General features: G+C 43.1%; 1 protein-coding gene and 1 pseudogene across 4 annotated transcripts in view; one reads left to right on the forward strand and one right to left on the reverse strand.

Moving 5' to 3' along the window:
- The window catches only part of ZNF318 (zinc finger protein 318), a 42,859-nt gene extending 30,017 nt beyond the window's left edge, over positions 1 to 12,842 (reverse strand). For 2 of the 4 annotated variants that reach the window (XM_061146769.1, XM_061146770.1), the window contains exons 1-4: positions 12,341 to 12,842; positions 9,639 to 9,790; positions 3,629 to 4,268; positions 968 to 2,413 (exon numbers count right to left, since the gene is read on the reverse strand). In XM_061146769.1, the coding sequence (XP_061002752.1) occupies positions 968 to 2,413; positions 3,629 to 4,268; positions 9,639 to 9,790; positions 12,341 to 12,796 (2,694 nt within the window). In that variant the 5' untranslated portion in view covers positions 12,797 to 12,842. The remainder of the gene's footprint in view (positions 1 to 967; positions 2,414 to 3,628; positions 4,269 to 9,638; positions 9,791 to 12,340) is intronic. The other 2 variants (XM_061146771.1, XM_061146768.1) reach the window with 2 other exon arrangements.
- LOC133059235 (RWD domain-containing protein 1-like) lies at positions 12,795 to 21,798 on the forward strand (annotated as a pseudogene).
- The last annotated feature ends 710 nt before the right edge of the window (positions 21,799 to 22,508 follow it).

The raw sequence follows: 22,508 nt of genomic DNA on the forward strand, positions 1-22,508 counted from the left end.
TCTTTCCCAAAAAACAAAAAAACCCCACAAAACACTGAAGTTCACGGCACCCGAGTACAATGGAAAATTAAGAGGTGTTTTTGGTCTTCTCAAGGATTAGCTAAATTTTTTTTAAACTGGAAAAAAAAATCAGATTAGCCTTCCAATTTCACCTTTTCTATTTTTCTCCTCAGGTCTTAATTATTTTATTAGCAAACCAAATTTACACATATTATAATTTTATGGTCCTTATGTCACTGTGTTTAACAAAGTGAGTTGTTAGCTATCAAGTACCTTTAAAATCAACAGTATGTATTAATTTTTCTATTCAAAATTCTATTCTGTATTCCTCATCTCTACATAATTTTTACCTACTGCTTTAAAACATCTAAAATTATTATATCTTTACCCCAGCCACTGCTTGCTTTCTATAGTCAAGGAACCCAATGAACCTTGACAGTATAAAAACTACTTTAAAAAAGTGTCATAAAATATATTATTATTCCTGGACTCTAAGTTAAACCAGAACAAACAATGCTTATTTCTTGGTTTAGTTACCAAGCAACAACTAGTGAATAGTTTTAAACCCCATAATCACTACAGGAAAAAGATCCAAAACTCACTGGGATAAAACACAGATTTCTTGATTTCTATGGAAATCAGGAAAGGAACCCAATTTTGGTTCCTCGCTCTCTGGTGAGTCATACTAAAGACTTCAAGGCTCCCAGCTCCTACCCATAGTGTCCTAAGGCTGGTAATTCCAGATAGAGAAATAAACTTAGGAAAAAGAAGTCTATTAATCGCAGTGGGACCTAGGGCCAGACTTTAGGCCAAATGAAAAAACAATCAAAGAAAAAATTATGGTAATAACAGCAGTCTCTAAAGATTGCCTTGGACCTTGCAAATTTTTAGCTCCCTCTAAAAGACAAATACAAATTTATGTTAAAATAGAAGATGTAGGCACAGGAAACCCAAAGCTAACACTTACCTTTTGTTTCTGGGAAGCACGGTTCTTCTCATCAGAAATCTTCTCCGGATTATATCTTATAAGTGATGGGATAGACACATGGACAGGCACTTGGGCAGTAGGAATTGAGCCCAGCACTGACTCCTCATGCTTGGGCTCATCAGGAGTCACAGTGGGGATCACACGGAGGTTGGGACGGCTACGGGTAGCTTGTTTGCTAACTGGCACTGTCCTGTGTGAATCTGGTAGAGGGTGATTTGAAGGTTGGGAGGCAGGGTACATGGGCCACCTTGAGGCTGCATATGCCATGTAGTGCCTATAGGCATCAAAGGAAGCAGAGGGAATGGCAGGTCCCTGGTAATTTGGAGGTATCCGAGCTGCAGCAAACTGAGAGGCCCTTGGCACATGAAACTGAGATAAAGAAGCAGGGTGTGGAAGTCTAACTGGGGCAGATGGGGCTGATGGCAACATGCACCTGACTGCAACAGATGACTGAAACCCACTGCCAACCACCTCAGGTCCTGCAATATGACCCATCGGATGGTCAGACTTTAGGAACGGGGGGCTGTTTTTTGTGAGCAAGTAAGGATCCACAGGGGAAACTTGGTGTGGACGAGACACTTCTGGGGAGTGGGTATTGCTATGGTGCACCTCCCCGCTCTCCAGTCTGTGAGGATCTGCAGAGCGCCGATCAGCTGAGAAACGGCGGTCAACTGAGGAACAGCGGTCTGCAGAAAAGTGCCGGTCAGCAGAGGAACGGCGGTCAGCAGAGGAACCTGATGGCTTTTTGCCATGAAGTCGTTCCTGTGTGCGTGCAGCCAGTTTACTAATCTCAGCTACCCCAATATCCAGCCCTATGGTCTTGAGCAAGTCATGAATCTTGGCATATTCTGGATTGGTCTCTTCTATTGATTCTAGCTTTACAGCTGGAGCTGAAGAGGGTAGGGAGCTTGCCTTCTGCCTCATAACTTCACTTTCAGAGCTCCCAACAGGCTTTGGTGGAGATTCCGCTTTTAAATCCTCTTCTTCATCCCCATAGAGAAATTTCTCCTCATCCTCAATGTCAGGGAAGCTAAGTCGCCTTTTTTCCTGCGTACCGGTAGAATCTGCTAACATGCTCAGAATGCAGGAGAAACCGCTGCCATCCTGGCTAGCTCTCTCGTGAGGAAGCAAGAAGTCTGTGTGTCGCTCTGGCCCCTCAGCCTTCATATCCAACTTTTCCTTGTGGCACAGGAAACTCCCAAACTTCTCTCTGAGGGGACTGCTGTCTTTGGGTACCCCAGGCAGGGGGCCCCACTGGTAGAGGCTGCCCGGAGACTCCTTCAGTGTCGTCTCTACCACGGCTCCCTTGTTGTTCTCAACCTCTGAGGCGAAAGCGGCAATAGCACCACTCAGTGGAAGAGATGAGTGTCCAGAGTAAAGAGGGTGATCCTGGCTGGAGCTGGTACTGCCGGGAAAACTCTCAGGCTGCAAAGATAAACATAACTAAATTAGCCTCTACAGAGGATCTCAGAAAACTAGTAACAGATTAAATAAATACTTTGTTGCTCTTGAATTAACAGGGCAAAGATACATGTGGATGAAAGGGAGGTCCTTAGCCAGATTCAAGATATGGTTTCCCATTTCTCCAGATGGTTCTGCTGTAGCAAAGGGAAACAGAAAAGAAGGCAGACTGAATCTCAACTTTTGCCCATTTGTTGTAGTCTTTAACAAGGAATTTGAATTCAAAAGGACTTTAGAGATGCCCTAGCTTACTTGCTTTCTCTATGAATCTTCAAAAGAAAAAAACATACAAGCAGAGCTACTTTGACTTAAGTACGGTCAGGAAACTCTGATCCTTAACTGATCAGCCTTCTCTTACTTCCCTAAGTGGCCTCAGGCACTTCAGAAACATTTAGCTCCTAAGAGAACAAGTAAAAATAAGTGCTCATGCCTGACTATCTTTCCGTAAGTAAGGAAAAAATATCGAGGTCCAGAATGGTTAGGTGACTTGTCTAAAAATCGCACCACAAGCTGGTGATAGAGATGGATCCAGAATTAGAATTATCTGATTTCTGGTCTAGTGTCCTACCACTCATACATTTTTTTCTTCTCTTTGAAGAGAGAGGAGGAAAATTCAATCAGCTCCTCCCTTTGCTTTTCAAGCTTCATTTCCAAGAAACCCATATTCAAAGATCCTACAGGACTATCCAACTTAGAGGAAAAAAAAACTTTATATAATAGATACTCTCTAAAATGTCTGTCTAGAAAGCCTGTGTGCTTAGTTACTCATTCATGTCTGACTCTTTGCAACCCTATGGACTGCAGCCCACCAGGCTCCTCTGTCCATGGGATTCTCCAGGCAAGAATACTGGAGTGGGGTTTGCATTCCCTTCTCCAGGGGATCTTCATGACCCAGGGATTACACTCGGGTCTCCTGCATTGCAGACAGATTCTTCCCTGGTCTGAGCCACCATGGAAGCCTCTTAGGAAGCCTAATACACAATAGAAGCCCTCTATTATTGCATTGTGAGGCCTACAATTTCCTTTGAGAGTCCTGAAAGGTACAGCTCATAAGCATAACAATATTGCACCAACATATATTCCAAAGATACCTTAGGGACACAGCCCCCAGGAAAGTAACTAGGCTTTAAAATATTGAGAGAGACAAGCAAGACACCCTAGAAGAAACACAGCATAGACCTGCAAGGAAGGCTCCATGTCCACCTCAATCCGCTTTTTCAGAATTGACTTCTTGGGCATCACAGATACTTCCTCAGGCCGATGTAAAGAATATCCTGGCTCCGATGCTGTTAGGACACCTGACAATCCAGGGATGGGACAACTAGTGCCGCCACTATCAACTCCCACCAGTTCCTGACTCAAGCTCCTACTTCGTTCCTCCTCTTCCTCTCGTTTTCGCCTGGCGAGGTCCAGCTCTCGAAACTCAGGGTCTAAAAACCTAGGGCTTGGGCTCCGTCTACGCTGTCGATAGTTGCGAGTCCCTGATGTAAAACTCGGGTGATCACTTCCCATATTGTGCATCTTCTCTGTGTCATCATAGCGGGGCCGTTTGGCCTCCCGGCTACTTTCCTCAGGTCGTATAGAGTAGGAGCCTTTGAGTTTGTCTCTATTCCGTTCCGTTCCCCGCAACAGCTCATCATGACAACTGATATGAGGACTATAATCAGATCGATGCAGGAAAGCTTCTCTTGCTCGGTAGTCCTCATCAAGTTGTCCCAAGAAGGGACTGAGAGGTGCCTCCTCCCGGGAAATATATCGTTCAAGACCTCGAGAGCACTGGGAGCTTCGAGTGAAGACAGAATCATCAGTCAGGTCATCCCTGAGGAAAGAGACAAGGATCACTGAATATAATGGACTTAGAAAGGGCAAGACCAGACAAGGCTAAGAGACTGACATCTGGCAAGGGGGTTGTAGAATGCTTAGAACAAAAGGCAGTAATCATGAAGTCAGAACAAATCTACGTATATACATGCAACATTTCTTCTCCCTTTTCCCAGAGCATAAGCAGCTGCAGCCTCTAACCAATGGAAGAGATTGCTAATCTATCTGGACACAATTCTTTCTCTGATTAGACTTTGGGGATGCAGAGTCTCATGCAAAGGTCTTGGAGATGTGAAAATACCACTACCAGAATACAAAGAGTCCTGGGCCACACAACTTCACACTAGCTCTTTCTAGTAAACCTGTGGTCTGAATAAGCAACATCAGTATTTCCCAGGAACTTTTTCTAAAAACGCAGATTCTCAGGTACTACCGTGTATGCCGGGTGCAGCCAAAAAAAATTTTTTAAGGTGTAAAACAAAAACTGTAAAAACAAAATTTGAATTAGAGCAGGCCAACTTTACCTGTTCATATTGTCAAATTCTATAGAATATTTCATTTGGAAAAACAGAGTTTCACTATGGGAAAAAAATTTTTTTTAACCACTGATCTATCCAATTGGCATGATTTTTCTTGTTTTAGAAGGTTCTGCAATTGCTTCGTTTCACTGGATCATATATTAAAAACCATAAAACTCCCTCACAGTCTGTTTTGTTATACTTGCTCTTTCCTGCCTTGCCTGAATATCCATAAGCATTTTGTTAATCTTGGGCCCAGAAAAAAAGTATGCGATGGTTATCTCACTATATATTTCTATTACAGTGAGATAGATTTATTATAGAAATAAAAAGGTCTTAGACTTTTAAACCATGAAGGTAAAAATACAGGATGGAACATTTGTTCTTTCAGCTCAGATCTCTATACCACACACAGTATCCTAATCTTCTGGGGCATTGTTTTTGCTGTTTAGTTGTTAAGTCCTGTCTGATTCTTTGAGACTCCATGAACTGCAGCCCTGTCAGACTCCTCTGTCCATGGAATTCTCCAGCAAGAATACTGGAATGGGTTGCTTTATCCTTCCCCTGGGGGGATCCGCCTGACCCAGGGATCGAATCTGCATCTATGGCATTGGCAGGTGGATTCTTTTCCACTGAGCCACTGGGTAAGCCCCAGAAAGCTTCTACTGCCCCCTAAAAGTTTCTGATTTAAATCACAGAAACAAAGATCCCCTAGTACTTTAAGCTTTTCTGGTGGCTCAGTGGTAAAGAATCCACCTGCAATGCAGGAGACTTGGGTTGGACCCCTAGGTTGGGAAGATGCCCTGGAGAAGGAACTAGCAATCCTCTCTAGTATTCCTGTCTGGAAAATCCCATGGCAGAGGAGACTGACAGGCTGCAGTCCATGGGGTCACAAAGAGTTGGACACAACTGAGCAACTAAACAAGAACAAAGCACTTTAAGCATACAACTTAGAAAAATTTACACATCACTCACATTTCAGAGTGAATTACTATCCACAGGATGGTAATCATTCCTGTATTCTACAGTTTCTAGTAGCTATTTCTGCTTTTTTGTAAGTTTTGAGAAATGACTTTTTTTTTATAATAGTTGTTTTCCTATTTCTGGGACTCAAGTTAGTGGAACATCAAAGAGCTGCTTTTTCTCATTCACTAGCACAGCTCTAGTTCAGTTTTAGACTGGGATTACAGCTATAAGCAACTTTATGAAAGACTATAAAGGATAAATTTTATCACCTCTTCTATAAGAATGTCATCTATGGGAATCGAGGTTCCTGTTACTCACCTCCTCCCCAAGAATTTGGGGAATTTTGTGGTTTCAGTGTACTATGAAATAATAGGAAACAGTGACAATTGAACAAAGATGATCTCTGAAATCAAACATAAATACAGTAAAATATTTTACTTTGCAGGTCTGCCAGCCATGAACACATCTTTTTTCAGGGAGGAATGTCCATAAGTTGAGTCACTCCACTGCCAAAACACCATCTATATAGTCTCTGACCACATTAGCGTAGGGGAAAATTACAGGCTCCATGGCTAGTAGGCAAGTTCATCCATTACTCTTACATTCAGCTTTCTCCACCAAGAGACATACTAGCCTCAAATCTAATCCAACATTAAACATCGAGAAGCTAGAAATAATGAAATGGCTCTCAGAAAGACTCAACCCAAACCTGCAATCTCCTGCAAAAGGAGGCAAAAACCAATAAAAGAAGGAATAGAAACAGTTAAAAGAATGCGATAATGTGTAAATATAGGCAGAAATCAGGTTGCCTGTTAGAAGCTCATGTCCTCCCTCCCTAGTTTTCCCAAAGGATGAGAGAGAACTGACTGCAATAAAAGTGAGTCCTAAAAAGGGCCCCATCTCCTGCAGCTCAGAATAGTCCAGTGACAAACTCTCTCTGAAAGCTTTGGTCAAGTCCAACTCTTTTCTTAAAGAATTGACTGAATGATGTAGGTGATGGGTACACAGAGCCTCACTGAACTATTCTACTTTTTCTGTGTTTACAAATTCCCTTAAGCAAGTTTAAAAAAAAAAACATATGTCCACATAAGTTTGTATGCCAATATTCATAGCAGCATTATTCATAACAGCCAAAAAGTAGAAACAACTAAAATGCTATCCATCCACTCAACACTGGTAACAGATAAACAAAATACATACAATGAGATTATTATCAGCAATAAAAAAAAAACCGAACCTCTATTATATGTAAAAACATGAATGAATCTTGAAAACATTATGCTACGTGAAAGACTCCAGTCACAAAAGACCACACATTGTATGATACTATTTATATGAAATGGCCAGAATAAATACAGAAGAAGGTCAGTGACAGGCTGGGGGGGTGGGTAGGTGAGACTAGTAGCTAAGGATGAGGCAAAAAGAAAAATTCTAAAATTGGTCACAGTGGTATATGTACAACTCTATGAATATACTAAAAATCACTGAACTGTACACTCTAAATGGGTGAACTGCAAAGGTATATCAATTATGGCTAAATAAAAAAGCTGCTAAAAAATGTATATGATAAGATAAAAAAGGTTCTCCAGAGCTCAAACTTCCCATTATTTTCCTGTGCTGATTCCTCAAAATGCCTGAAGAAAGTGACTGTGCTTCTGTCTTGTCCCTAAGGCAAGTAACAGGGAAATAATCCTACTCCCCACATCAGGGCAAGGAGGAGTTAGAAGATGAGAATACCATGAATGGAATGTATCATGTGCAGAATACTCTGATAAACAAGGGAAATCAACCTCATGTCTACACTTATTCAGAAGCTCAGAGTCTTCACACAACCTATTCACACTTCCTTTTCAGAGTAAGTTACAGTCCTACACAGAGAACTGCCGTGGTGAGTAGAACGACAACCCTGGCAATCTGGCTGTAACCCAAACCTGGTATAAAATTTAACAGATCAAATATGGGAAGAGAAAGAATACAGGGTCTCAGGAAAAAATAAACACACACCTACATACAAATGATGGAAATGGCCTGTTTCATTAGCTGAAGACTGGACTCACAGTCAGGAAGACACTTTGCAAATGCCAACGTTCCTATGGCCTGGTTTTAGCAGACAGTAATTATCCACACAAACCAGATTGAGCAAGAGTGCTGAGGGCAAAAAAGTCTAAAGAATGGCCTGGAACCTCCTTTTAGAACCTTAATCTCACTTTCTCTAAAATAAATTTCTCTCTCTGAAATAGGATTCAAGAGAGAAAATTACTACCTCAAATACATTGAGAGGAAACTTTTAATTTTTATAACTTATAAACAAACAACTGTTTACCTGAAGCACACATGTATAACAGTTTATGGAAAGGGGAGCTGATACCCTAGAACTAGCAAGAGGAAATGCTAAAGTCACCTCAAAACCTGAGCTCCTAAGGAAGGAAGAGAATCACATCATGCACCACCTACTCAGACTGCCTACTCAATCATCTCCCAAAATAGAAGCAGCCAGAAGGGCATGGGATGTTGCCTCAATTAAGTGATATAGTCACATACCTTGAAGCTGTATCTTCAGAAGCTTCAGTGTTATATGACTGTCCTGCCTTGCTTCACTGCATTGAATAGTCACTGAAGCTTTGAAGTAAATATTACCAAAGGGCAGCACTGGTCCTCACACTTCCTGCCCAGCTGTCCCCCACCTGCCTGCCTATATTCTGTGCACTACTTCGCAGAGAGTCACAGTTTAAAAGAACATTATATTGATTTACTGCTACTGCTAAACATTTGTGAAAACTTCCAATATACTTGGCAGAGACCATTAACAGACATGGTTCTCAGCTCTCAGAAAGAGTGCTTTCCCTGCACTCCCATTCTAACTCTTTTACTTCTGCAAGGTGAAAAACACGTAATGTGATTATTTACTTCCCATACATACCTAAGTTTCTAGTACCTGAAATCTATATTTAACACCCTATAGAGTATATTTGCCCTTCCTTAGCCCTCAGTGGTTGTAAAGTAATAACTGAAATTAAACATTTTTAAAGATCTCTAACTTTCTATTAATGCCTATATATGTGTGTGCCTGTATACAATAAATATGAATTTATCGAAACCTTTTCTGAATCTATATATATTTCAGCCTGGACAAGCTGAAAAATAACACCATTTAAAAAAAGATTTCTAAGGACTTCCCTGGTGGTTCAGAGGTTAAGAATCTGCCAGTCAATGCAGGGGACACAGGTCTGATCCCTGGTCCAGGAGATTCCATATGCTATGGGACAACTAAGCCAGTGTACCGCAACTACTATGTCCAAGATCTAGAGCCTGTGCTGTGCTACAAGGAAGCCACTGTAGTGAGAAGCCCGTGGGTTGCAACTAGAGTAGTCCCCACTCAAAGGAACTAGAGAAAGCTCAACTGCAGCAATGAAGACCCAGTGCAGCCATAAATAAGTAGATTTCCTAGATATCCTATTTTGTTCAGAACTTTTCTTTGCAGAAGGGACCCCCTAGTTCCACTATTTTAGAATCTGTATCATCTCAACTGTTTTTAATTTGGGGGACTGTTTATATTCCCTCAACCTCCCCCTTTCCAGTTGGGGCCAGGCTGCACTCAGGATCGGAGTTCCCTGGCCAGGGATCAAACCCATGCCTCCTACAGTGGAAGCAGAGAGTCTTAACCACTGGGCCACTAGGGAAGTCTTAGATCTTTTAAAGTCTTTTTTTCTGCATAACTGTTTCAGCAACAGAGTCCACCCCACTCTTTCCAATGTTATACTTTCTACTGGACATAGGGCATAAACTTCAGTCCCGGTACCACCCTTTCAAATACATCATTCGAAAAACAGCAACATTTCTACCTTCAAGTACTCGTATGGTGCCCTGCCTCAGATGAAGCCTACCTATCTGCATCCTCCAGATTTTCCACTGGTGACCCCAGTCGATCACTAAGCCGCCTCCGTTCTGGTATGCCAACACAGAAGTGGTCATTGCCAACAGTGATCCGTAAGCTCTGTTCCAAAGAAGAGTCAGATCGCAGACCAGGAGAGCGTCTCTACAAAAGTAAAAGATAGTAACAGTCAAAAGGGTCAAGACATTCCTACACTCAAAACTGTTCTCCTTCCTAAAACTATGGTCCTACAGGGTGAGAAATGATTATGGTAAGATACTACTCCAAAAATAAAGGACTTAAAAAAAAATAATCAAGGACTTCACTGGTGGTCTAGTGGCCTGGGTTCCATTTCTGGTTGGGGAACTACATCCCATATGCCACAATTAAAGTAGTCCCATGCTCCAACTAAGACCTTGTGCAGCCAAATAAACATATATATATATATATGTATAATTTTTTAATTATCATTTTCTTAGATGAAAGTCCATACTTCCAATCCTCCCAAATTCTTTAATTTCCTGGCACCAGGCATGGGGTCAGAGGAGTGAATTAAGTCTGCTACCAGAATCTTTATATTTCCAATAAAGGAGACAAGCCAAACAGGTTAAAAATATATATATATTTCTGACAGCACTATGAAGTGTTATAAAGTCATTAAAACATGATGACATGAAAGATTGGGGAAAAGGAGCTACTTCAGATAAGATGGTTAGAGAAGGCTTTCTGAGCTGATACCATTTAATCTGGAGCCTGAATGATGAGATGTCAGTCTTGCCAAGAACAGATGGAAGATGTTTCAGGCAAAAAGAGCATGCTTTGCAATGAGCTTAGCATGTTTGGGAGAACAGAAAGGTGGCCAGCGTGACTGCAGCGAAGTGACACAAAACAGGCAGAAGCCACAGTTAGGAAATTTGGATTTTTATTCTTAGTTTAACAAGCCACAGAAGGGGTTCAAGCAGGGGAGTGACATAACTACATACTTTCTCTAGATGCTCACTCTGTTCACATCCTCATCTTCTTCAGGTCTTTATTAAGAAATCACATTCCCAAAAGGCCTTCTCTGGCTACCTTACCAAAAATTGTAACTCCTTTCTGTTTTTTCTCTTAGCACTTAATCCTATTTAACATGCCAAGACATTTTACTTCTCTTATTATCCAACTCCCCCTGTCAGAACATAAGCTCAACTAGGGCAGGGTTTTTGACTGGTTTGTTCATTACTTTATTCCCAGTGCGCAGAACAGCACGGTAAGCGTTCAATAAATATCTCTCAAATACATAAAATGGAGGTCTTTAAAAATCATTTTGATTTCTAGGTATAGAAAAAACTGGATGGTAACAAAAGTGGAGTGTAATGGAGCCTAATGCGATAAACTGAGCAAGAGATAATAAAGTTTAGGTAAGAATGATGGCAGGAGGACAACAGTTTGGAGGATGTATTTTGGAGGGAGAGCTAATAGTTTAGATAGATGAAGTTATCCTTACAGACTGGGAGAAGGGAGATGATCACTGTTTCTGGCTGAGCAACGAGTGATGTCATTTACTGAGACAAAAGACTGGAGCAAATAGGTTGTGTATTGGAGAAGAAAGGGGAAGTTATGGAAACTCATCGTTTTTTGTTTTCCTTACTTTCTCTGTAGTGATTAACATTCAGACTATCATACTCAACTATGAAAATCTTAAAATCTTAATAAGTCAGTTCACCTATGACCAAGAGTACCCAGATACTGTTAAGAGATCCACTAAATAAAACAGAAACTTTGTCACTTTTTTTTTTTAAAGGATTGGTTAACTAATAATAAAAACAAACACCAAAACACCAGATCCTGCCCAGAGGCTCTACTAACGGAGAGATGCGTGAAAAGTCAGTATTACCTCTAAACTAACCTTTTTAACCTCATGCTCTGTCCCTTCAGCAGGGAAACATAACAGTTAAATTCAGGGTATTGAGAACCAGGCAAAGAACTGAATCACACTCCACCACTTGTTACGGGCATCGCCTTGATTAAGTTTCTTAAACCTCTGTGAGTTCCTCCGCTGTTAGATAAGCAGTAACTCTCCCCCCCAAAAAGGTTGTGAATGTTCACAGAGAACGTGTAAAGTGAAGGGCTGAGCATCATTCCTGCCACACAACTAGGTTAAGTGGCAGCAGCTATTACAACGACTGTGGATACCCACACTTCGATTTCGGAGAAGCAGCTCCAACACAGAGACCTAACAGTTTACATTCTCTCGGTGTCTACCCTGAGAACTGTTTAAGCCACCCTAAGTCGCCACAAAGACATTTCACCCTTTTCCAGATCCAGGGCGCAGCTCAGTTCTAGGGGGACACACACAAAACCACCCAACTCTAAGGACACCACTACTGAAAAAGTACCAGGCACATGGCGTGGAGGAGCTTCCCCTCGCCCGGCAAACTTTTTCACACCTCACACAGAGGGAGAGAACCAGCCTATTCCCAGGAAACGCAGCACGGCGTCCCGAGCCGGCGCCCGGGCGCGTCCCGAATCCGCTATTGTGCAAATGAAGTTCCCGGGCCTGACCGGGAACCTCCTGGCTCGGGTGTCGCTGAGGGGGGCCATGGGGATGAAGGGCTTCCATGTGGGGACCCTGGCCTGGAGGCCTCGGGTCGTGCGGGCGGCGAGGGTTTCTGAAAGCGGGAATCCCGGGCGAGGGGGCTGGAGCATAGAGTCCGGGTGGAGGGGTGGGATTACCCGGCTGCCGCTGTCGCCTGGATGGTCTCCGCGGCCGTCCCTGGCGAAGTCGGCGCGGGACTCCCCCCGGCTGCTCCCTCGGAAGCCGGCCGAGCCCGGCGGGAAGAGTCGTCTGCCCCGCGGCGGCGACGGGGAGCCGCGGCGGGCCCGCGGCGGGGACGGGGAGCCGCGACGACCCCGCTGCGGGGATGGTGAGGCCCGGCGGCCGCGGAGCGGAGACGGGGATCCGCGGCGACCCCGCGGAGGGGACGGAGAGGCCCGGCGGCCGCGGTGCCCTGACGGAGAGCGGGGCCGGCGAGCCGGGGTCCGCGACGAGGAGGAGCAGGAGGACGGCGGTGAGGTGCGGCGAGCCGGGCCTGAGGAGGAGCCAGAGCTGCGGCCGGTGCGCGGGTCGCCCCCGCCGCTCTCTTTAGGCCGGTGTGAAGAGACGGAGGAGCGGGCGCCGCTGCGGTACATGGTCCTGGCAGCCGCGGCCACGGCAGCAGCGCCGACCTGGGGGCGCCCCGGACGCGGGCCCCCAGCGCGCCGCCGCAGCTGCAACCCCGGCCGCCACGGCCGCCGTGCGCCGCCCCCGCAGCCGGAGCAGCCCCCTCCCCTCAGCCCCACGCCGCCCCTGGGGCCCGGTCGAGCGCGCCCCCGCGGCCGCGACTGGCGGTTGGAGGGCGCGAGCACGGGCCCGACACACCCCCCCGCCCTCCGGGGCTCCCCGTTCCTCCACTCAGGGAGCGGCCAAGGGAGCCAGAAGTGGGGAGGAGCACGAAGGGCGGTGCGAGGCTGGGCGAGGGGAGGGGAGGAGAAGCGCGCGACCTGCGCTCCTCACGCTCCGCCTCCAAGCCGGCAAGATGGCGGCCGCTGAGCCGCCCACTTCCCCTCCTCCGGCGAACACGTGACCCCAAGGGCTCTCCCCGGGGTGGGCCGAGCGGAAGGGAACGGATTAGCGGGAGCGGAGTTGGCTCTTCCGGGGATGCTCGCGTCTTCGGGACGCTGGTGGCTTCGAGGGGGCGGGAGCATCTTTACCTTTCCCCTACCCGCAACCCTGTTAATTTACGTGGGGACAAGAAATGGTTGTAAGTGATGGGAATATTAAAAACCTGCAAGGCGTTATGTGGGAGATTACGCACCTCGGCAAGAACGACCGACGAAGTCCTGGCTCCCATAGAAGCCACACCACGGCCAACAATTTACTTTCTAGTTTGCCTCTTTTGTAGAAGTTGAAATTGAGGATGGGAAGTGCGGAATGGGGGCGATTCGGGGGCGAGAATCAAACCCAAAGCAGGCATCCGAGTAAAATTGTCGCTGTCTCAATCAGAACACTTATTGTGAACGTAGCTCACCGCTAGGGGTCCACATCGTGACAGCTAGGAGGCCTGGAGAGATTTTTGGAAGCGATTTGGAATCCTCCAGTCTGCGACCAAAGTTTTCCTGGACACTTGGGTGCAGTGGTAGTCCCTGTATATTAAGTACAGGGACTCAGGGTCCTGCATACATACTAAGTACAAAAGTTAAAAAAAAAATAAGAAAAACAATGGTCAAAACGTGAAAAAAAAATGTTGACGCTAAATTGAACTCTTCAAAATAAAGTACTAATGGCTTGAAAGTTTTTCTCTATTAACTAGAAACACAAAGCCTGAAATTAGTATGAAAATCAGGTTTCTGTTTGCAAAGAAGAGACAAGAGAAAAAATTACTTTAAAAAGATTTCCATGTTCTTATCTTTTCTTTTTTTGATAGAGCTGTGGGACTTGTGGGATCTTAGTTTCCTGACCAGGGATTGAAGCCTGGCCTGGCAGTGAAAGCGCTAAACCCTAACCACTGGACTGCCAGAGCATTCCCTAAGATTCCCATTTTCTAGTTTATATTTTTCATATTAAATTTAGAGTTTGTCCAATTTCACATGTTTGTATAATGACATTTACTTACCTCATAGCTCAGTAAAATTAAAATAAATTTTTACTAATTGATCTCTCTCACACCCATCTTTCTTCACTTAACATTTCTTGCTCCCTATAGGCATTTGAATTTCTAGTTGCTCACTTTGGATTTTCTGGCCTAAGGAGGCCTTCATCATGTCAAGATTCTTAGTATATTCTCCCATATTTTTTAACACTTTTAACGATTTTGTTTCCCATATTCAGTTTACATGGAATGTTTTATATGAATCCTTGCATAGTCTGTTAAATTAAATCTCAGATTATTTTTCACAGCCAATTTTGTTTGAAATATGAGTTGGGATTATCTGTATAGTGGGAAGTCATCATGAGGGAATGAGTTATCAGCTAATGAATGAACGCTGTCAAATGCCAGTTATCCAGATCTCAACCCAGTTCTGTTGTTTTAACTGTGTAATGTGACAGTACAGAGCTTTCTTTAATGTGATTTCTCTGTGAAAAGAAAACTACCAGGATTGATGGTAGTAAAAGAAGTGACAGTAAAGCAATCTGAGAAAGTGATGGCTCTTAGGCAGAAAATATGAGTTATGTACAAGGTTTCTGAGCAGTCTAAAAACATGTTTCATAACATGTGCAACAGAGACCTGCAATCGAAGATTTAGATACACTAGCTCAGCAGGTAAAAGTTCTATCAAAGAAGGGTGACAGCCTCTGTAAGTGAGGCTGCCATGTAAAATTCGGGGATCTGTGAGTGGTAAACAACCTGCCCATGCAGGAGATGCTGGAAACGCTGGTTCGATCCCTGGGTTGGGAAGATCCCCTGGAGGAGGAAATGGCAACCCACTCCAGTATATTCTTGCCCTATAGTTCACTGGGTTCCAAACAGTTGGATGCAACTGGGTGACTGAGCACTCGTGCACCATATCTGGGGCTCCTCTCATGCTTAGCACCAGAAAAAGAATGCTTCCTTCCCCATTTCAAAAAGGGGAGTGTTATGACTATTTCTAGTCACTGCAGCTGTGAATGCAAGCACCTTGTATCACCTCTGGGCAATCAGGAAAGAGTAGTTATAAAATGCTTTTTCTTTCCTTGCTGTGGAACTGAAGAAGCTACGTGCTCCAGAAGGTACAGCCTGTCAGCCTGGGTCCTAAGTGACTATGTGGAGCAGAGTGCTAATTAAAACTCTGCCAGAGGTGTACACTCGGTCTTTATTATTCTGTGTATGAATTTTGATTACCCATTGCTTTTGGTGTTATCTAAGCAAATTGGAAATAGTGGCTGACTTTATTTTTCTGGGCTCCAAAATCACTGCAGATGGCAATTGCAGCCTTGAAATTAGAAGATGCTTACTCCTTGGAAGGAGAGTTATGACCAACCTAGACAGCATATTAAAAAGCAGAGACGTTACTTTGTCCACAAAGGTCCATCTAGTCAAGGCTATGGCTTTTCCAGTAGTCATGTATGGATGTGAGAGTTGGACTGTGAAGAAAGCTGAGCGCCAAAGAATTGGTGCTTTTGAACTGTGGTGTTGGAGAAGACTCTTGAGAGTCCCTTGGACTGCAAGGAGGTCCAACCAGTCCATTCTAAAGCGGATCAGTCCTGGGTGTTCATTGGTAGGACTGACGTTGAAGCTGAAACTCCAATACTTTGGCCACCTGATGTGAAGAGCTGAATCATTTGAAAAGACCCTGATGCTGGGAAAGATTGAGGGAGGGAGGAGAAGGGGATGACAGAAGATGAGATGGTTGGATGGCATCACCAACTCAATGTACATGGGTTTGGGTAGACTCTGGGAGTTGGTGATGGACAGGGAGGCCTGGCATGCTGCGGTTCATGGGGTCGCAGAGTCAGACACGACTGAGTGACTGAACTGAATTGAAGTGAAGCAAATATGAAGAAAATGTGAATAGGTGTTTATAGCTCATTGGAGTCCATATATGCTAAATCAGGGATAGTTACACTGTATCAACTTTTCCTCTTCAATCCTTTTCTAATACTGAATAATTATTTTTATCAGGGGAGCTGGCCCCAGAGTATATAATTGGAAAACTCCCTTGCTTCCCGTTCACACCTGCCCTAAATATAATTCAGCTCTCAACTTCATTCAAGCTAAAGGTTTGCCCCTCCTCTAGCTCTTGCCTGCTTCAGGTGTGAGTCTTGCTGTGCTAAAGGAAGGTGCGCCAAGTTTCTCCACATCCTTACTCCTCAGAGTTTACTCCTCCTCTCTTGCTGGCCAGCTGCTGTTTCTGAACCCCTCCCCCAGGGTTTGGTATAAGAGGAGAAAAGGTTAGGGGAAAGGGCCATAGCTTTTTCCAATTGGGGCAGGATGCTGTTATCGTTGAAATTTGGTTCCCTGTGGCCTTGGAGGACTCAAGAAAGTTGGCTCTTTCTCTCTTGTGTGTGTCACCGTTATGGGCTTTTTTTAGCTCTCTTACTGGGACCTAGGCAATGCCTCTCCTCTGATTAACTGCCTATGACTCCTCTCCCCCTGCCTCCAAGTTCATGGCCTGCTGCAGATTCTGTAAAATATACTCTCATGAAGTTCCTTTCCTCTCAGAGCATCCCTTGTGGGAAGGACCTTTTTAATGACTCCACGTTGTTTCCTTCTAGGTATACTTGTCCCACAGGACAACTCATGCATCTTTGCCCTACTGGCAAGGGCAGTGCAGCTCATTCTCCGTGCAACCCACCTTACTCACCGTTCCAGGAAAGCCGATCAGCCAGCATTTTGCATATGGACTTCCTCAGGTGGGAGTTAGGACATGAGTCCCCGTGGACTTTCTAATTCCAGGAGATCTAAGCCAAACATTCTGCAAGGTGCTAGTGGAGGTCTGTGTCTCACTTGGGTGTGGGGTGTGTGTGTGTGTTAGTCGCTCAGTCATGTCCAACTCTTTGTGACCCCATGGACCATAGTGAAAGGTTGTTGCTGAACCACGCAAAGACGCTGGGATTCTTGGCCTCCGGAGGAGAAGAATTCAGTCCGGGGCCAGAAATGAGGCTTGATCGCTCAGAGCTTTTGTGTAATAAAGTTTTATTAAAGTATAAAGGAGATAGAGAAAGCTTCTGACATGAGCATCAGAAGGGGGCAGAAAGAGTACCCCCTTGCTAGTGTTAGCAATGGAATTATATACTCTCTAATTAGTTATTACAGTGAATCAAAAGAATGTCTGGAGGTTGTAAAGACCTCACTAGACCTACTCCCATAATTTACACCTTAAGATGACAGGATTAGCCAGTAGGTTTTTTCCAGAGACTGTCCTCAGGCAGGATATATTATTGTTATATAATCCTAAGGAATGTAGAGGGACCAAAAAAGTTTGTCCTTTCTTCCTTCTTGAGAATTCTGGACCCCTCTCTCCTTGGGGACCCCTGGACTTCTTATCAATCTGCCTAGGAATTGACTCTCTCAATAGCCCGCTAGGCTTCTCTGTCCTTGGAATTCTCCAGGCAAGATTACTGGAGTGGGTAGCCATTCCCTTCTCCAAAGGATCTTCCTGACCCAGGAGTCATACCCAGGTCTCCCACATTATGGGCAGATTCTTCACGATCTGAGCCACCAGGGAAGCCCCCACTTGGCTTTAGGCAAAGGGGAAAACCCCCCTCTCCCTCCCCAGAATGGTGGGAGAGGGTATAGCTCACAGGGAATTCCCCAACACAATTCTCATTCTCTTATATTGATTCAATGTGGATAATTATTAATAGTAATGTTGGCAGACCGGTTCACAATCTTATCCCATCTTCCTTTGAAATGGATGGGAGAAGAGGTTGCCTGGCATTTATTGTGTTGCTTTCTGCCTTTGAGACTTTTGCTGAAACTCCAAAGACAACAGGGAGCATCTAACTAACATCCTGTCACAACTCCTGTCTGTCATCAATTCAAGAAACTCTTATTAGGATTTCCCTGATGGTCCAGTGGTTAAGATTCTGCACTGCCAATGCAGGGGGGGGGCACAGTTTCGAGCCCTGCTTGGGAAACTAAGATCCACATGTTGCACAGCATGGCTGAAAAAAAGAGAGAGAGAGAGAGAGAGAGAAACTTACTAGACAGATGAAAATGGCTTACAGCTTTTACACACACACACACACACACACACACATACCCTGTAGCAGACTTATAGCAATGACAGACAAAACTTGAAAAGAGTGAAGAGATCTAAACTTTAAAACATCAACACCTCTGTGAATTTGCTGAAGCCACAGAGCCCCTGGGCTCTGAAATAAGTCTGGAATCAAGGGTAGCAGTCAGAGATTTATGCCTCCCAGGAGGTGAGGGATCTGGGACTGATTTTCAGCTTGAAGCCAAGGACACCCTTGCCCCTACAAGCAAGCTGAACAAAACTATTGTCAACCTTCTGCTTGGGGCTATAGCCTTATGGAAAGCTGTGTGCTGAGAGGGTGGGACAAAAATGTTGGCAGTCTTTAGATGAGAACTGAGCCTAGGCACTCCCTGTGAGTGGAGTGGCAATAGTGTGATACCCTACATATCAGTAATAATGAAACAGAGCAGGACCCATCGGTCTTTGCCCTCCATGTCCTCTGCCTGCCTTTTGTCTGTGGAAAGACTTAGGCAAAGAGTGAGTTTAATCAGAGAAGTGAGAACATGCAGAAACAAAGGCAAACAGTCAAAGAAGACCAAATAATAATAATGTACTAATTGAGCATAGTTAAGGACCTTTAGTTCCTCCTCAAGGGCTCTAGATAATGCTCTGAGCCATATCTATATGGCTTATAGATGAGCTGTCTTATAGATACTAAAACAAAAACCACCACAATACTGTAAAGTAATTAGCCTCCAATTATAATTAATTAATTAACAAAAAACAGAGGGGTGGAAGAAGCTAACTGCATGATCACTAGGCTGTACCCATGACATAAGCTGCTACAATTCCAAGAACTGACTTCAAGAAATGGGAACAATTGGACCCTGGAACTGAAGATTAACTGTACCTAAAATAACCAAGATGATGCAGGTAAGACCACCGATGACCAATTTGAAGATGACTATCAGAGCTGACTGTACATAGCCCCCTCTCCCTGTCTATAAAAGCTCTTACCCCCGGCTTGTAGGGGGCGGGGGTGGTGGGAGGGGAGGGGGGCAGTTTGTCTTTAGACAGACATCTGCCCTTGCCCCACAGTTGCTGGCGTCTGAAATAAAGCAAACTTTCCCTTCCACCAGATTGGCCTGTTTATTGGTTTTTGAGCAGTGAGCAGCTAGACCCCACTTTTTGGTAATAATAGTAATTAGAAAGCATGATATTCTGTTCAACATGGTGGATTCCATTCATGCCTTTGTCACTATTAAGTCCTTAGACCCCACTCAAGTGACTGTAAAGGATTTTGTTTCTTTTTTAAGATATAATCTCATATGTGCAGTGTGGAAGTGTGAGAGATATTGCCCTGTGGGTTGATTTTAGTCAATGGGAGACATATTATTAGAAATGTAAACTGCTCGCTAACACACAAATAATACAACTTTAGCTTCAAATTTCATAAGATACAGTTTTGTCTTCTCTGTTTCTTTAGCCGTTTTTATTGTCTAAATGACCATAAAGTGTATGAAAAGGTACTAAACAGTTATCGGAGAAGTGAGAAAAGATACAAAACAAATTTCTAAAATAATTAAAATTAAAATTTAAGGGGCATAGAGCCATGGGAACTATCATACAGGGTTGGTGGGCTTGTAAGTTACTATTGCCACTTTGAAACATTGGCAATAATTTTTTCTTTCTTTTTTTTGACCGTGCTGGGTCTTCATTGCTGCGTGGGTTTTCTCTAGTGGTGAACAGGGACTACTCTCTAGTTGCGGTGCATGGGCTTTTCATTGTGATGGCTTTTCTTGTTGCAGAGCATGGGCTCTGGGCTCTCAGACTTCAGTAGTTGTGGCTCCTGGGCTCTAGAGCACAGGTTCAATAGCTGTGGCCCATGGGATCTGTGGCATGTGGGATCTTCTCGGATCAGGGATCAAACCTGTGTCTCCTGCATTGGCAGGTGGATTCTTTACCACTGAGCCACCAGAGAAGCCTGGCAATACTTTTTTAAAGTTGAACATATACAGTGTGATCTAGCATTTCCTAAGTATATACCCATGAGAAATATCCACATATGTGCATCAAAAAGATAAGAAAAAGTTCCGGAAATGAATTGTGGTGATAGTTGTACAATATTGTGAATGTACTTAATGCCACTGGATTGTATATTTAAAAATAAGGAAAAGGGGAAATATTATGTATGTTTTACCACAATAAAAATGACACACAAAAATGTTCTCATGGCATTATTTATAGTAGTAAATATTTCAACTGTAGAATGAGTACTGTAGAATTTCAACTGTAGTAGATTCATACAATGGAATACCATATAGCAATGAAAAAGAAGACCATCACTAGATGCAACTATATGGATTTCACAGATACAGTGTTGTACCAAAGAAAGCCACGCACACAAAAATACAAATTATATGATTTTATTTATACCAAGTTCAAAAAGTAAACAAAATTAATTATGGTGTCTGAAGTCAAGGTAATGGTTACATAAGGGGAGTTTCTGGAATCCTTTTCTATTTCTTGATTTAGATGTATTCATTTTGTGATAATTCATCAAGCTATATACTTAGGATTTTTGCACTTTTCTGTATTTTAGGGCGAGGGATAGACTGGGTGTTCGAGGCTGGTAGATACAAACTGTTGTATTTAGAATGGATAAACAACAAGTCAAGTCTTAATGGATAGCACGGGGAACTATATTCAGTATTCTGTGATAAACCATAATGGAAAAGAATATTAAATATATATATATATTTTTTAAAAAACTGGAATCTCTGGAGTCCATCTACCCTGATTCCTTCAGAGCTTGATTGTATGTTGATCCAACCCTCTTAACAACTGGTCTTCCAAAATACAAATGATATATTGATATCCTGATATATTCTCCTTTGGTAGTATTTCAGCTAAGTATCGGAAAAATCCAACCAGCCTCACCATTCCTGTGACATATAAGGCTGGAGAGAACAATGAAACTGTCGTGCCTCCCCTCAAATTTACATATAGGGAAAAGCACCCAGATGAAGCTCCCCTCTAGGAAATACTCTTCCAGAAAAACCTAGAAGGTAATAAAGTCTCAGACATTTTTAAAGTTACTAGCATTACAGGCAGAAGAAAGCCTTTCTATAGTATTATCTTTAGCAATAGCTGTGCAATAAAATTAAGTGAAATGGTAGATCAAATAGAAACGTGAAGACAAGAAGAAGAGCAGAAGCTGAAAAGCAATTATTTTATGGTACTCCTATTACTATTCAAAACTTCTTAAGTTGGAAGGCCAAGTTTGATACAGAACTCTTGGAAATTTTTTTTAATGAATGAAAGTAAAAGAAAAAGCAGGAAAAAGTAAATTAAGTGGGAAACAGCTGTTTGAAACAGATCATAATCTTGACACAGCTAATATTCAGTTCTTGGAGGATGCCGGATACAACGTGGAGGTAGATGAGTCACTGGCCCAGAAATTAAATGACTTGGAGCCAGAGGATAAGGAGGATGATCCAGACTACAATCCTGCTGACCAGAGAGTGACTTGACCAACTAGTAAACTATCCTCATCTTAGAGAGGCTTGACTGCCACAGCATCTGTGTCTATGTTGAGGGTGTGTATTAATTTTCTTTTCTTTTTTTCATAAGAAAAAATAATTTTCAGGAAAAAAGTCTTCTGATAGCTTTCATCATTGAGCTTAATAAACTGATCTTAAAATTTCAATCAATCAATAAAAATAATGAACTGCAGGTAATGACATGCATGCTTTTTAAAACTCTAAAGTTTTTAAGAGTGAAATGTGCTAATATCTGTCATTTCCTTCCAAGTGAATAAAAAATAAGACCCTTGAAATCAATAGAAGAAGGGATGAATAAATGAAAATTTGCATGATAAGGCAGACAAAGTAAAATCTTAACTGTAGAAATTAGGTGTTGAGCATTTGGGTATCACTGTACAATTCTTTCAACTTTTAAGTGTGAACATTTTCAGAATTAAGTAAAAGCTTCACCAGACTATGAGTCACTATATTATACTTATATAATATTGTACCTCAACTATACTTCAATAAATAATGAGTATAGAAACAACTCCTCCCCCCAAAACTTTATTAGATGCAGATAAGGTGATTTATAGAGAAAAATGTATAGTCCTAAATGTTTATATTACAAAAGAAAAGTTTAAAAAATTGCTCAGCTAAGTTTCCAGGTAAAAAACTAAAGAAAAGAAAATCACAATAACCTTAAAGAAAGAGGAAGA

Source organism: Dama dama, chromosome 7, assembly GCF_033118175.1.
Source record: "Dama dama isolate Ldn47 chromosome 7, ASM3311817v1, whole genome shotgun sequence".
Lineage (NCBI taxonomy): Eukaryota > Metazoa > Chordata > Mammalia > Artiodactyla > Cervidae > Dama > Dama dama.